At 38.8% G+C, this 17,506-nt stretch overlaps 1 protein-coding gene across 1 annotated transcript in view; it reads right to left on the minus strand.

The window, feature by feature from the left end:
• Positions 1 to 17,506, minus strand: part of ERC1 (ELKS/RAB6-interacting/CAST family member 1) — a 549,219-nt gene that overhangs the window by 378,389 nt on the left and 153,324 nt on the right. The window contains exon 8 of the mRNA XM_037064795.1: positions 15,882 to 16,049. Within this exon, the coding sequence (XP_036920690.1) occupies positions 15,882 to 16,049 (168 nt within the window). The remainder of the gene's footprint in view (positions 1 to 15,881; positions 16,050 to 17,506) is intronic.

Here is a 17,506-nt window from a genome sequence, read left to right on the forward strand (position 1 = left end):
GAGATAGGACTACTGTGCAAGATAAAGGCATGGGTAGATACACTCTGCCTCCTCCCACAACCAAAAAAAAGAACAAATTTAAAAACAGACATCCAGCCAAGATGGAGGGGTAGGTGGAAAAACTGTGACCCCTCCCACAACTACATTTAAAGACAGTGAAGTTTTAGAAACAAAAACGCAGCCAAAACAGTGAAAATTGAACTGTACAGAAGTCCGACAACAACGAACCACTCAGCCAGACTGGTAAGTGGGACGGAGTCAGCAGCAGAGTGCGGTCGGGCTGGAAAGACCATTTGGTCCGACCGACCCAGGAGCAGAGGCGGAGGCGGTTGGTGGATCCCACACATGGGGTGGCAAAGGGCGTACCCAGTGAGGGCACAGGGTGGCTGGGTGACTGCGGTCACACATTCCCGTGCAGATAAACCAAGCGAAGGAGCAAACACTGAGACAGACCACTCTGGCTAGGGCCCCAGCGATGGGAATTAGAGCCTGAAAGCACCAACTGGAAAGACTTTCTTGGGGTTGAGGGGCCAGGAGAGGCTCCCAGGCTCACAGAGAGTTTGTTGGTGAGACCCACAGGGTCCTGAAGAGTACACGGGCCCACACACCCTGGAACCAGCACCAGAGGGGCCCAATTTACTTGTGGGAAGCCGCAGAGGGGACAGAAATCTGAGAGAGAATGAAGCGGAACAAAGCACCATTTTTTTCCTCTCTCTGACCCCACCCCCACATACAGCATCACAACCCAGAGACTGGGTCACCCGGCCCTGGTGAACACCTAAGGCTCCTCCCCTCATACATAACAGGTGCGAACAGACCAAACATTATGACTCAAGAACAGCTCAAAGCCCCAGAGCCTATAATTCTAAGTGAGCAAGAAATAGCCAACTTTTTAGATGCACAGTTCAAAATCCTGGTGGTCAGGATGCTCACAGAACTGGTTGATTTTAAACACAAATTAGAGGAACATATGAAGGCTAAACTAATTGAAATGAAGGGAAATGCACAGGAAACCAATAGCAATGGAAAGGAAACTGGGACTCAAATCAAGGCAGTGGACCAGAAGGAAGGAAGAAACAACCAAACAGAAAAGAAGGGAAAAGCAAGAATTCAAAAAAATGAGGAGAAGCTTAGGAACTTCCAGGACATCTTTAAACCTTCCAACATCCGAATTATGTGGGTACCAGAAGGGGGAAAGAAATAGCCACGAGTGGAACACGTATTTGAACAAATAATAAAGGAGAACTTCCCCAGTCTGGCAAAGGACATAGACTTCCAGGAAATCCAGGAAGCTCAGAGAGTCCCAAACAAGTTGGACCTAAGAAGGAACACACCAAGGCACACCATAATTACATTAGCCAAGATTCAAATGAAAGAGAGAATTCTAGAAGCAGCAAGAGATAAGGGGACAGTCACCTACAAAGGAGTTCCCATAACACTCTCAGCTGATTTCTCAAAACAGACCTTGCAGGCAAGAAGGGGCTGGAAAGAAACATTCCAAGTCATGAAATCCAAAGACCTACAGCCAAGATTGCTTTATCCAGCAAAGCTATCATTAAGAATGGAAGGGAAGATCAAGTGCTTCTCAGATAAGGTCAAATTCAAGGAGTTCATCATCACCAAGCCCCTATTATATGAAATGCTAAAGGGACTTATATAAGAAAAAGAAGATGAAAAATATGAACAGTGAAAGGGCAGCAAAGTCACAGTTATTAACAACCACACCTAAAACAAAAGTAAACTAAGAGGACAGCTAAATCAGGAGTGGAACCATAGAAATGGAGATCACATGGAGGGTTAGCAACAGGGGAGTGGGAGGAGGAGAAGGTACAGAGAATAAGTAGCATAGACGGTAGGTAGAAAATAGGGGGGAGGGCAGGAATACTATGGGAAATACAGAATCTAAAGAGCTTGTGACACATGGACATGAACGAAAGGCTGGGAATGGTGGGGGAGGGGTGTACAGGGGGGAGGGGAGTGAAGTGGGGAATGGGACCACTATAATGGCATAATCAATAAAATATATTTAAAAAGAAAAAGAAATAAAAACAAAAAATGACCAGAACCGCCAGAAAACCAAACTGTACGAAAGTCAGACAACCAAGCAGTTATGGAAGAAACAATCATCCAGACTGGTGGGAGGGGCAGAGACAGGCAGCTAGGATGGAAAGGAGGTGTGGCAAGAAACTGGCTGGAGGAACACACAGGTGAGGTGGTGGCTGGTGGTCCCACATTTGCATGCAGATAAACCAGGAAGAATAATAGGGGAGCAAACCAGACCAGGTAACCCAGGGTTCCAGAGTGGGAAAAGAAAGCCTCAAAATCACTGGCTGTAAAATCCTCCGGGAGTTGTGGCAGTGGGAGAAACTCCAGGCCTCACAGGAGAGTTGTAGGAGAGACCCACAGGGTCCAAAAATGTACACAAACCACACACCCAGTAATCAGTACCAGAAGAGCCCGATTTGCTTGTAGGTAGCAGGGGAAGTGACTGAAAGCAGGCCAAGAACCGAGCAAGTGGCACTGTTCCCTCTCAGATCCCTCCCCTACATACACTGCCACAATGCACTGAGATAGGTTGCCCTGCCCTGGCGAATACGTAAGGCGCTGCCCCTTGCAACATAACAGGTGCACCAAGATGAAGAAATATGGCCCAAGTGAAAGAACAGATCAAAACTCCAGAAAAACAACTAAATGATGAAGAGATAGCCAACCTATCAGATACAGAGTTCAAAACACTGGTAATCAGGATGCTCACAGAAATGGCTGAGTATGGTCACAAAACTGAGGAAGAGGTGACGGCTAAGCAAAGGAAAATAAAGAAAAATATACAGGGAACCAACAGTGAAGGGAAGGAAACTGGGACTCAAATCAACGATTTGGAGCACAAGGAAAAAATGAGCATTCAACCAGAACAGAATGAAGAAACAGGAATTGAAATATAGGAGGAGAGACTTAGGAACCTCCAGGACATCTTTAAACATTTCAAAATCCAAATCATAGCAGTGCCAGAAGGAGAAGAGAAACAGCAAGAAATTGGAAATTTATTTGAACAAATAATGAAGGAGAACTTCCCCAATCTGGCAAAGGAAACAGACTTCCAGGAAGTCCAGGAAGCTCAGAGAGTCCCAAAGAAGGTGGGCTCAAGAAGGAACGCACCAAGGCACATCAGAATTAAACTGACAAAGATTAAAGATAAGGAGAGCATCTTAAAAGCAGCAAGAGAAAAGGAGACAGTTACCTACAAAGGAGTTTCCATAAGACTATCAGCTGATATCCCAGAAGAAAACTTACAGGCAAGAAGGGGCTGGAAAGAAGTATTCCAAGTCATGAAATCCAAAGACCTACATCCAAGATTGCTCTATCCAGCAAAGCTTTTAAGGGCAGATAAAGTGCTTTCCTGATAAGGTCAAGTTAAAGGAGTTCATCATCATCAAGCCCTTACTATATGAAATGTTAAAGGGTCTTATCTAATGAAAGATCAAAACTATGAACAGTAAAATTACAACAAACTCACAACTATCAACAACTGAACCTAAAAAACAAAAACAAATTAAAGAACTAGAACAGGAACAGAATCATAGAAATGGAGATCACGTGGAGGGTTATCAGTAGGGGAAAGGGAGAAAGGCAAAAAAGGTACAGGGAATAAGTAGCATAAATGGTAGATAGAAAATAGACAGGGGGAGGTTAAGAATAGTATAGGAAATGTAGAAGCCAAAGAACTTACATGTACAATCCATGGACATGAACTAAGGAGGAGGGGGGAATGTGAGTGGGAGGGATTATGGAGGGTGGAAGGGAATAAAGAGGGGAAATGGGGCAACTGCAGTAGCATAATCAATAAATATATTTTAAAACATGAAATGCTAAATGGACTTATTTAAGAGAAAGAAGATCAAAACTAAGAACAATACAAAGGCAATAAATGTATATCTATCAACAATTGAATCTCAATTAAACAACTAAGCAAACAAGAAGAACAGAGACAGAATCATGAATACGGAGAGCATTTTGATGGTTGTCAGATGGGAGGATGTGTGAGGGAATGGGTGAAGAGGCAAGGGGATTAAGAAGTACAAATAGCCCCGGCTGGTGTGGCTCAGTGGATTGAGCAACAGCCTGAGAAACAAAGCACTGCTGGTTCAATTCCCAGTTAGGGTGCATGCCTGGATTGTGGGCAAGGTCATGTCCCCAATAGGGGGCACACAAGAGACAACCACACATTGATGTTTCCCTCCCTCTCTTTCTCCTTGCCTTCTCCTCTCTTTAAAAAGAAATTAATTAAATATTTTTTAAAGAAGTACTAATATGTAGTTACAGAATAGCCATGAGGATGTGAAGTACAATACAGGAAATAAGAATCACCAAAGAATTTATACGCGTGACCCATGGGCATGAACAATAGTGTGCAGATGTCCTGTGGGAGTGTGGTATGCTCAGTGGAGGAGTTAAAGAAGGAAAAAATGGGACAACTACAATAGCATAATCCATAAAATATAATTTAAAAAAATAAAAAACTTTAAACAAATGTTAAACACAGAAACATACAATCTTTCAAAACTGAATGAAGAAGAATATGAGAATCTGAATACAGAGATTATACCTAGTGAAACTGAAGCAGTAATAAAAAAAAACTCTCAACAAGCAAAAGCCCTGGACCAGATGGCTTCACAGATGAATTTTAACAAACACTCAAAGAAGAACAAACACCTCTCCTCCTCAAACTATTTCATAAAATTCAAGAAGAGGGAAGGCTCCCAAGCTCATTTTACAAGGCCAGCATTATTCTAATTCCAAAGCCAGAGAGACAGTACAAAGAAATAAAAATATAGGCCACTTTCCTGATGAACATAGATGCTAAAATCTTCAACAAAATATTAGCAAACCAAATACAGCAATGCACCAAGAAGATCATACACTATGACCAAGTGGGATTTATTCTGGGAATGCAAGATTGGTACAGCATTCACAAGTCAATAAATATGATTCACCACATAAACATATGAAGACTAAAAACCACACAATCATATTAATACATGGAGAAAAAGCATTTGATAAAAGTTAGGACCCATTTGTGATAAAATTCTCAACAAAGTGGGAATAGAGGCACAACACCTACACATAATAAAGGCCATATACAAGAAACCTACTGCCAGCATCATACTCAATGAGCAAAAACTATAAGCTTTTCCTTAAGACCAGGAAGAAGACAGGCATGTCTGTTACCACCTCTCTTGTTCTCCATAGTACTGGAAGCCCTAGCCATGGCAATCAGACAATGAGACAATATTAAAGGCATCCAAAGTAGAAAGGAAGAAGTAAAACTGTCTTTGTAGATGACATGACACTACATAGAGAACCCCAAAGATTCCATTAAGAAACTACTAGAACTGATAAATGAATTCAGCAAAGTAGCAGGATACAAAATTAATAATGAGAAATTAGTTACATTTTTACATGCCAATAATGAACCGACAGAAAGGAAAATTAAGAAAACAATCCCTTTCATGGTTGCTTCAAAAAGAATAAAATACCTAAGATAAACCTAACCAAGGATGTAAAGGAGCTGTACTCGGAAAACTATAAGACACCAAAGAGAGAAACTGAAGAAGATACAAACAAGTGGAAGTACATACTATGTTCGTGGATAAGAAGAATTAACATCATTAAAATGTTCATACAGGCCAAAGCAATCAGAGGCCAAAGCAATCTACGGATTCAATGCAATTCCAATCAACATTCCAATGACATTTTTCACAGAACTAGAAGAAATAGTTCAAAAACTAATATAAAGACCAAACTTTTAGAATGGTGGTACAACTCTCTCCCTCAAAGAAAATTGAGGATTATTTTTCCACTAAAAATAACCACTGGCACACAGAAAGTCAGTAGCAAAGTTATAGCAACAATCTACAGCAGGAATAACACAAGGTTTGAAAGCAAGCCAAAACTCAAGTTGTATAACATGTTTTGCAAAGCTAAGTGTTTCAAATCCCCCAGTTAAGAAGCAATATAGTAACAGTTTCTTACAAGCTAAACATATATCCAGCTGCTGTGTTCCAAAGGAATGGAAAGCTTATGTCCACACAAAATCCTGCATGTGAACATGTACAGCAGCTTCATTCATAATAAATAAAAACTGGAAAAAATAAGATGCCTTTCTTCTGTTAATGATATAAACAAACCATGGTACATCCAGACAATGAAATATTATTCAGAGACAAAAAGGGAGCTATCAAGCCACAAAATAAAATGGAAGAATTTTAAATGTATATAGTATGTAAAAGAAGCAAGTCTTAAAACAGATACATACTATGTAATTCCAACCACATGACATTCTAGTAAAAGCAGAACTATAGAGACAGTAAAAAGATCAGTGAAAGCCAGGAGTAGGGAAACATGAATAGCTGGAGCACAGGAGATTTCAATCCAGTAAAACTGTACTGTAATGGTGGACCCATGTCATTATGCAGGGTGGGGCAAAGGTACCTTTACAATTGATTGTATGGAAAATAATACAATAATTAATAAATAATAATGTAAGAATAAAGTCTTTCACGAATACACAACTATTCACTTACTTTTGCCCCACCCTGTACATTCAGCAAAAAACACAGAATATACAACAAAAAGGCTGAAACATAATGTAAACTATGGGCTTTAAAAATAATGTATCAAGCCCTGGCTGGTGTGGCTCAGTGGATTGAGTGCTAGCCTGTGAACTGAAAGGTTGCCAGTTCGATTCCTAGCCAGGGCATATACCTGGGTTGCAGGTCAGGTCCCCATTTGGGGACATATGAGAGGCAAACCGATCAATATATGTCTCACACACTAATGTTTCTCCCCCTCTTTTTCTCCCTCCCTTCCACTCTCTCTCAAAGTAAATAAATAAGATGTTTTTAAAAGTGTATACTTATTTTTTAAAAATAATTATGTATCAATATTGGTTCATTAATTTTAACAAATGTACACAACAATACAAGATGTTAATAATACATAATAGAGAAAACTGTGGTAGAAAGGAGAGATTGCCATATTTTGCTGTGAGTAATGCATACTTTTTGCCCTAATTTTTTAGGGAAAAACAAGGATGTGCATTATACATGGGTACTACTAAAACATGGGAGCACATTATGCACAGCAAAATATGATATATGAGAACTGTCTGTACTTCATGTTCTATTTCTCTAAAACTTGAAAACTGTTGTACAAATAAAATCTATTAATTTAACAGCAAAGCAATATAGGAGACCTCAAAGGTATAGGAGAGGGAAGATTCCAGGGGAGTTTGGCTGGGAGTCCTAGTTGAGGTTGGACAGAAACAGGAGGTAAGAAGCAGGATCCCGAAGGGTAAGCCCAACACCACAGTCACTAGCTTAGCCAGGGAAAGGACTTCTGAACAAGTGCTGCTCTTGGTAAACTCACACTGATCCATATTTTGGATCACTTACCCAAGCTCAGACATTCTTCAAGGCTTGATAACTGGAATGTTTATCTTTTGGGGATCAAAAATGACCAGTGGAAAGGAACCAAAATAAACACCTACCTATGAGTTGAGATTAATCTGGGAAACAGTGTGAGCTGTTGACTGAACTGCTTCTCTGAATCAACAGGTACTCTAGTATTAGAAGTGCACAGAAGGCAACCTGAAATCCAGATTCTTCTCAGAATGGAATGGGGCAATTCTGAATATATCATCAAAAACTAAGAGTCTCAGGCTTTGACTCTAAAGAGCCAAAATGTCAAAAGCAAGAATTTGCAGAGCTTAGTTCAGATGGCTGCGACAACCTAACTATCAAACAAATTCAGCGCATGCCCATCAGCATTTCAGAATACTGACAAATCTCATGATTCACCCGATTTAAGAAAAACCTTCCTGAAAGTCTCCCTGATGCTCTTTACCTAGTCAAGTTGGAGCATCTTTTCACTGTGTCTGTTTATATGATATATATGCCCCCCACCAGTGTGAAATGGAAGGTGACCACACTCTTTCGGAAAGACAACTATGAAAGAAGTAGCTATGAGTGTAGTAAGCAAAACAACCTAGAATTCCCCCACCAAACCAGTCAGTGGAAGGCCTCTACCTGGAAGCCTGCAAAATATCCTGAATGCTCAGAACCCCAGAAGCTTGTGATACGGAACCTCAAGATCTCTCTTGCAGGGGTTCTTTGAATAACCACACTGACCATGGTCTTCCTCAATGCCTTTGTGCCTACCATCATCTTCCTTACCAAGAAGTTCCACACTCCAGCCAATTATCTCATTGCCTGCCTGGCCATAACCAACCTCTTGAGTTTCATCTTGGTCACATCCATCAGCATCATGTATACCAGCAGTATCCACACCTAGAAATTTGGCCAAATCCTACGTGACATCTGACTGTGTTCTGACATCTATGTGCTGCATGGCCCTCAACCTGCATCACTACTCTGAACAAGTTCTGAGCCATCACCCATGCCGAGTAGTATAATAAACATCAGAAATGTGTCCTCCATGGTCATCATCGTCTGAGCCGTCTTCATTTGCATGTCCACCCTACTGTTCTTCTGCCAAATCTTCCACACTAACCGTTCCTCATGTGTTTGTCTTCTCCATCCTGTCCATGTTGCACATCATCTTCTGCATAGACTCCTGGAGCCACCGTCAAGTCACCACAGCCCAATGCGCCATAGCTCACCCTACTCCCACCACCCCAGGCTCCATAAGAGGCACCACACTCAACCACCTCCCCTTGTTTGCCAACCACATGAAAATCAAGTTTACTAATAGTATTTTGGAGCAAGAGCATATTTGCAACTCAAGAAAAGAAAGCCATAATGTAAGTAATTAGAGCTCTTTTGAGAACCATAAACTGCCTCTAAAATCACTGCTCCTTTTATATTTTATGTGAATCTAAAAATATAGGCTATTTCTATTTAATCCCCAAACAATGGTCAAAAAATACATCAGAAATGTTGATTCTGCTCATCTCAGTACAGTAATTTATATGACAAAATATGTGGACAGACTGTAAAAGCTCTAAAAACTAAAAATGACAGGCGCAGAGGTAAATATCTAAAGAAAATCAGTAATAACCTACACCAGTTTGGAAAGTAGCAGTGTTATACCTATTTAATAATTATATAAAGACAAATCAGAGCATGTGAAATGACAAATCAGTAAGGCAGTGTGGTACACTAGAAAGAGCAAACATACAGGCCTTCCAGTACCTCCTGCAAAAGATAGAGGCCAAGGAATGACACAACATTTGTACAATATTCTAGTGTCAAAAGCTTTAACACCAACTTCTGGTGACAATGGCAGAGTACAGCCCTTACCTGTGTTCCTCAGTTGATTGAGAATCGTCCCACAAAGCAAAGTCATCAATTCAATTCCCAAATCAGGGCACACGCCTGGGTTGCGGGCTCAGTCCCCAGTCGGGGCACATATGAGAGGTAACCCTTCGATGTTCCTCTCTCACATCTATGTTCCTCTCCTTCTCATTCTCCCTCCCTCCCCTTCTTTCTAAAAATATATAAATAAAATATTTTTTAAAAGATGGTAGAATACACACAGTGCATGCCTTCTCCCATGACATCAAAATTACAACTAAATCATAGAACAACCACCTTGAGAACCACCTGAAGACTAGCTGAACAGAACCATTAACTGAGGATATAAAAAAGATGTTGAGACTGGTAGAAGGGGCAAAGACACAAAACAAGCTGATCCCACACCCACATGTGGAAGTTAAGAATTGGAGAGGATGTCCTGGCTGAGGAGTTATCCCCTGAGGACTGAGGGGTACCAACCCCACAGGGGGTACCCCAGACCTGACTACCTGTATGGGAAGAGTCCCCACAATACCTGCCTATAAAAATCAGTGGAAACTGTGTCTGGGTGAGAAGGAGGGCTGCTATAAACCCAGGCATCCGCTTGAAGGACTGGAACACAGACTTCCTCACATACATCCACACTCACCCTGGGCTCCAGGAAAGAAACAGCCACTCAGAAAGTACCAGGAACATGGGGAGGAACTGAATTAGCAAATGTCTGTGCTACATGGGGCAGGGGTGGGGGAGATGAGGGTGGACAAAAGTAGGTTTACAGCTGTGAGTACACAAAACAGAGAGTCTGTTCCTTTGCTGAGCTTTGCCCCCCACACAACCAGCAGTTACAGACTGGTGCCAAATTTGAATCTATGTTAACAAGGCTAACACTGCCCTTGCCCCACCCTGGTGATTCCCTGAAACTCCAACCCACCCCTATCTCTTTTGGCCTTGCCCAAATCTCTTTCAGTGGCTCTTCTTCTACACAAGTGGTTGGCCTCAGCCCACAATGTGGACTTTCTTAAATCATACAAGCAGCAGCTGGCTATGGTGTACACTTCCTAAGCACCTCTTGCTAAGCAGCCCTATGCCAGGCACTAATGTCAATTGGCCTCAGTTCACAGCACAGTATTTCCCACGAGTTTCCAAGCCGAGCACAGGCAGCAGCTAACCTACACCAAAGCCCCTCCCCAGGGACCCTAGAACCAACATGCCCAGTAACAGACTTCAGACAAAACTAGAGCACCACTCAATTAGCTCCAAATGAGAAAGCCAAAGGATGAATGGACTCAGCAAGCATCAGGGACCTACTACAGTGAATCCCACTCCATACAACATGTCCACTCCTCACAGCCAGGTCAGTCCCATTTACTGATGTGCCAACAGAAACCAAGGCTCAGCTACAACAGGAAGGCAGACACAACCCATGAAAGAGACAACCCTGGAGAACCTGGCTCAGGTGACCAGGACAACTGCACCGTAAGGCTCCTCTGCCAATACTGGGAGACACGGCAAATCTCCTTAATTAATAAAAGCAAACACAGGGAAGAAGCCAAAATGGAGGGACAAAGAAACATGTCCCAAATGAAAGAACAGAACAAAACTCCAGGAAAAGAACTAAACAAAATGGAGGCAAGCAATCTTACATTTACAAAGGTCAAAACACTGTTTATAAGGATGCTCAGTGAACTTAGGGAAAAACCAGATGAACTCAGTGAGTATTTATATAGAAATTGGAAACAAAAAAAGAAACCAGTCAAAAATAAAGAATACAAAAACAGCAGCGGACTAGAAAAAGCAGAGGATCAAATGGGCAATTAAAAAGACAAAGTAGCAGAAAACACCCATTTGGAACAGCAAAAACAAAACAAGATTCCCCCTCAAAAAAACTGAGGACAGGTTTAAGGGACCTATGGGACAACATCAAACACACCAACATTCACATCATAGGGGAATCAGAACAAGGAGAGAGAGCAAGGGAATAAACACCTATTTGAAGATATAATGACTGAAAATTTCCCTAATCTGGTGAAAGAAATAAACATATAAGAATCCAGGAAACACAGAGAAAGCCAAACAAAACAAAGCCAAAGAAACCCACACCAAGACATAGCATGTTTAAAATGCCAAAAGTTAAAGACAAAGAGGGAATATAAAAAGCACCAAAAGAAAGATAGTTACCCACAAAGGAGTTCCCATAAGACTGTCAGATAATTTCTCAACACAAATTTTGCAGGCCAGAAGCGACTGGCAGGATGTGTTCAAAGTGATGAAAAGTATACACTGTGCTCATTGAAAGAAAGAATCAATATCCTAAAAATGTCCTTACTACCTAAAGTAACATACAGATTCAGTGAAATCCCTATTAAAATACCAATGGCATCTTTCACAGAACTAGCAAAAAAATCCTCAATTTTATATGGAATCACAAAAAATCTCCATAGCCAAAGGAACCTTGACGGAGAAGAACAAAGGTAAAACTATCACACCACCTGACGTCAAACTACACTACAAGTTATAGTATCAAAACAGCATGGTACTGTCATAAAAAGACACAGAGATCAATGCAACAGAAAAAAGATCCCAGAAATAAACCCATGCTTATATGGTCAATTATTTGACAAAGGAGGCAAGAATATACAATGGGGTAAAAAGTCTATTCAATAGCCCTGGCTGGTGTAGCTCAGCAGAATTGAGTGCAGGTTTCGAACCAAAGGGTCACTGGTTCGATTCCCAGTCAGGGCATATGCCTGGGTTGCAGGCCAGGTCCCCAGTGGGGGCCACATGAGAAGCAACCACATATGGATGTTCATCTCCCTCTCTTCCTCCTTCCCTTCCCCTCTCTCTAAAAGTAAAATAAAAAATAAAAAAAAATTTATATTAAAAAATGTCCATTTAATAAATGGTGCTGGAAAAAATTGGATAGATACATACAAAAAAATGAAACTAGACCTTCTTACACCATATACAAGTATTGGCAAAATAGGTTTATAGTTGTTCATATGGAAAAATACAAATTAATAAATAATACAAGACTAAGCTCTCCTACTCACAACTATAAATAAACATACGTTTGCCCACATAGTACAGCAATGAACTCAAAGCGGATTAAACACTTAAGACTTAAAACCATAAAACTCCTACAAGAAAACAGAGATGATAAAATCTCTGACATTTCTCTCTTAGCAATATTTTTTCTGATATATCTCCTCAGGCACAGTAAATAAAAGAAAAAGTAAATACATGGGACTTTATTATACTAAAAAGCTTTTGCACAGAAAAGGAAACCATCAACAAAACAAAAAGAGAGCCTACTGAATGGGAGAACATATTCACATATTATACGTTTGATAAAAATATACAAAATCTAAAAAAATATATACAACATCAAAAAAACCCCCAAGCAATCCGATTTCAAAATGGGCAGAGGATCTAAGTAGACACTGCTCCAAAGAGAATATACAGATGGTCAACAGACATATGAAAAGATGCTCAACTTCACTAATGATCAAAGGCATGCAAATGAAAACCACAATGAGGTACCTACTAACACCTGTCAGAACGGCTATCATCAATAAATCAGCGAACAACAAGTCCTGGCAAAGATATGGGAAAAGGGAACCTTCCTTCATTGCTAGTGGGATTGCAAACTGATATGGCCACTATGGAAAACAGTATGTAGGTTCATAAAAAATTCAAAAATAGAACTACCATATGAACCAGCAATCCACTTTCCAGTATTTATCCAAAGAAATCCAAGACACTAATTCAAAAAGACACATGCATCCCACTATTTACAATAGCCAAGATATGGATATAACCTAAGTGTCCATCAATAGATACTTAGATAAAGAAGATGAGGTACATATACAATGGAGTATTACTCAGCCATTAAAAACGATGAAATCTTACCATTTGTGACAACATGGATGGACCTAGAGGGGATTATGCTTAGTGAATTAAGTCAGAGAGAAAAAGAAAAAATACCATATGATTTCACTTATATGTGGAATCTAAAAAACAAAATAAACAAAACAGAAACAGACCGACAGATACAGAGAACAAACTGGTGGTTGTCAGAAGGAGGGAGGCTCGGAGCGGGGTGAAAAGGTAAAAGGATTGAGAAGTACAAATTGGCAGTTACAAAGTAGTCACAGGGAAGTAAAGTACAGAACAGAGGATATAGTCAGTAATATTGTGATAACTGTGTGTGGTGTCAGATGGGTACCAGACTTACTGGGGGAATCACCTCATCAGTTATGTAAATGCCTAACTGCTATGTTGTATTCCTGAGACTAATATAATACTGAATGTCAACTGCAATTTTAAATTTTTTTAAATTCATTTTAAAAAGAAAAATAAAAAGTATTGAAACTAGACAGAAGTGACAGCAGTACACTGAATGCTTCTGAACTGTGTACTTTAAAATGATTTACTCTGTTACATGTGAATTTCACCTCAATAAACAATAAATCAAAAAGTTAATTTAAAACAATGCTTTAATGCTTATGGCCATCTAATACAGGGAAAGTGTTGTAATGGGAAAAGCTGCACTGAAGTAAAGACCAACCTTGTATCAGACTATGAAGATATAACTTTTTAAAAGCTAAACAAGGGGTTGCACAAATTATGTCTGAAGTTTGTTTTGTCTCTTTTTGTTTTGGTAATAGGAACAGAGAAGCATGGGGGATAGGATGCCAAGATGTAAAAGTGTTTCATTAGTGAGTACTGAAATTATTTAACAAGTCAGGGCTAGCATTTTTTTTTATTCGTTTAAGAAACGGTAAAAAACTGTTGAGTATTTTCCTAAAGTTAAAGTATATTTCATGAAAGGTTCAGCTATATCCTCTAAAGATCCTCCAGTATACTACACATGAGGATACAGATGAATGTGTTCACTGAGCCACAAGTAAAATATAATTCTTATTATACGTCATAGCGTAAAATTTAGCCTCTGACTTGAGATAGAGCAATCAGTATCTAAAGACACTGCCAAACCAATGAATAGATTACACAAGATTACAGATATAAAGTGGCTAGTATAAGCACTGCCATTCTATTTTTGGACACTGAATATTTCAGGATAATAAGTTTTAATTCTAATTTCTAACCTCCAATAACATTTAAAAACTTTTTAAAAATGTTTACCTAGTTAAAAATAAGATACGTATCACTTCCAAACAGCTTTTGGGTTCTAACACATATAGTTAGTCAGGTAGTTGGCAAAATCCACCAACATTACAAATGCATGTCCTTTCATCCAAGAATTCTACTTCAAGCAATTTACCTATAAATATACTCCACGTATGTCTACACTAAATATGTACAATACTTTTTAAATGCAGCATCACTTTAGGTAAAAGCAGAAATTTTAAACAAAAACTAAATATCCCTGGTAGAAACCTTGTTAAACACATTATAGCACAGTGATACGGTGCTGTCAGCAGCAGTGGGGAAACCCTTGGAAGGAGTTCCAAAATATATTAACAGGAAAAAAGGAAAGGAACAGGCAATAAGGTATGGTAAGATGTGTGTTAAAAGAGGTATTTTTGCTCTATACAAATCATGCATAAAATGTTTCTGGAAAAAAAGCAAAAACAGGTAAACATAAAAAAGAGTATTTCTGTGCACAGTCAGACTGTTTCTGGAAGAATATATAAGAAACAGGTAAGCAAAAGTAAGCAGCTGGGAGAAAAATGGCAAGATACACACACATGCATAGAAATTTAAAACAAATCAGCACCAACTAACAAGATATATTCAACTGATATTTAGAGTGATCAATTTTTTATGTTTACTTGTAGAAAGGAAATGGAAACCAAACTAATATAAAATAGGACAAATATAGGACATGGTCCTCTGTATATAAAAGAAAAGCTGATCTTGAGGTTTTTATTCCTTGGCTATTATTAGAAGTTAAAAATTACCTAGGATAATGTCAAATATTTCTAATGTATCATATCATCTCAATGTAGATGAACAATAACTACCAGTGTCTACTATAACTATTACCTCAAGGGCATCAGTTAATTAAGCTAAAAAAGGAAAAATAATTGGTACTTTTCTTATTTATTTCAAAATTAGACTCTTTCCAACAATGACTAAGGTAAAAAGAAATTCTTCCTTTCCTTGATACATGTACACCATATGTTAATTATAATAGCATGTTTTGCATTCAAAACCATAGTGTTATTAATCAGGTAGGTAAGTTGCAACCATATCAAGTCCATGTACAATACTAATGCATGTCATTACAGTTCCAATACAGAAGCAGAAGAATGTCTCAATGTAAACACCTTGGCAATTTACAAGGCACTTTTCAGAAATAAGAAACACTTTTCAGTATTTCATGCAAAATACTAGTGAAGATAGGAATGGCATTCACTTAATAATTTAAAAACCTGAATATGCAGAGCAGTTTTAAGCATTTACCTACTGCAGTAACAGTTTCAAGTACTGACCACAAAAATATAAACAGAGAAATGGAAAGACATTTTGACAATACTTATATGTATAACGCAGTAGTACATGTATAAGATGTATGCCAGATGAACAGAGAACCCCTGTGCTTACCTTCTTCTGAAGAACGTTTACCTTCCGCTCCTTCACATCCAGCATGTCCTTGAGGTCATGTATCTCACCAGCTTGTGTTCCCTTCTCCTCAGCCATATCCTGGATTTGTTTTGTCTTCTTATTCAGCATGGTTTCCTTCTCTTCCAAACGCAATCGAAGAGCATCCACCTAAGAATGTAAGATTTTTACAAATGATAAATGGAATTCCCTTCAAATACATGTGCATAGTTGCCTAAATGATACTTTTAGAACAGAGTTTCATTAGAACGAATAAAATACTACTCAGAAAATAATTACTATTTAGAAATTAACCCTAAAATTTTGTTAGTGCTTTTATGACAAAAATAAAATTTACGGAAGTTAAATTACCATCAGATGATGGCAGGATAAATACATCTGAATCAAGAAGAGAAAATGGAGAATTGTTAGAAGCTGCTGAGTTTTCCTATTTCTATAAAAGAAACACAATCTAACACTAAGTTTCTCAAACTTTATGTGCAGAAGAATCACTGGAAGGGTTTAAACAGACTGCCTGTCCTAGCCATCAGAGTTTCTGATTCAGCAGGGTTGGGGCTCAAGAATTAGTGCTTCTAATTTCTAAGTTCCCAAGTGATACTACACTGCTTTATAAAATCTAATATTTCAAAGAAACCATAAGCAACCCCAAGCATGACACTTCCTGTATCAGATAATACAACCTAGCTACAAGACATGCTTTAGGATAATCCCATAATGCACTCAGATATCTGTACAAGGCAAAGCAAAGGTCTACTTTCAGATCACAAGACTAGTCAGCTGAAGTCTGGTATCTAGGTCTCTTTATTCCGGAAGTTTAACAGCTTCTGTTGGGCATAACCGTAAAACAACTAGATATCTAATAATAGAACTTATTTTTAAATATACCCACAGCAAATTTCATTAAGCATACTCATATATCAAAACTTTTTATTTTGCATTTTTTGCTTTTCCACTAAGAATTTATAATTCAGTGAATAGTTACACTTTGACTACAATAAAAAGGGTGGTAGATTTCTTTCATATTAGGAAAGTGCTGTTTAATGGGAATATGAGTCATTGATGAAAGCCACATTTGAAATCTTAAATATTCTGTGATAACAGCTACATTAGCAAGGAAAAAAGGAACAGGCAAAATTAATTTTAATAATATATTTTATTTAATCTAACCTATCTACAATGTTGTCATTTCAAATATGCAGTCCATATAAAAAACCACTAATGAGCTACTTCACATTCTCTGTTTCACACTCAATTTTCAAAGTCCAGCGCATTCTGTACATCACATCTCAGTCTGGACTAGCCATATTTCAAGTACTCAATAAATGCAGTGGCTGGTAGCTTCCAAACTGATGGCACAAATCTAAGACATCAAGCATGTTTCTATAAAAGATCTTTAATCTTGAACTTGTCCTATATTATTGTTTGTGTCTGAGCATGGATTAATCAACAAAATTAAAACAGGCAATATGGGTAATGACTCACATTTAGAGTACAGCAAAACTCTCAAGAAAGATCTAATATTGTAACTAAACTATAACGTATTTGAGAACCAATACTGTGTGTACGATGGTCCTGATTGCTCAGTATTACAGAAAAGCTCTTAGGTG

Source organism: Sturnira hondurensis, unplaced genomic scaffold, assembly GCF_014824575.4.
Source record: "Sturnira hondurensis isolate 20B ecotype Veracruz unplaced genomic scaffold, ASM1482457v3 Scaffold0015509, whole genome shotgun sequence".
In the NCBI taxonomy this organism is placed as follows: Eukaryota; Metazoa; Chordata; class Mammalia; order Chiroptera; family Phyllostomidae; genus Sturnira; species Sturnira hondurensis.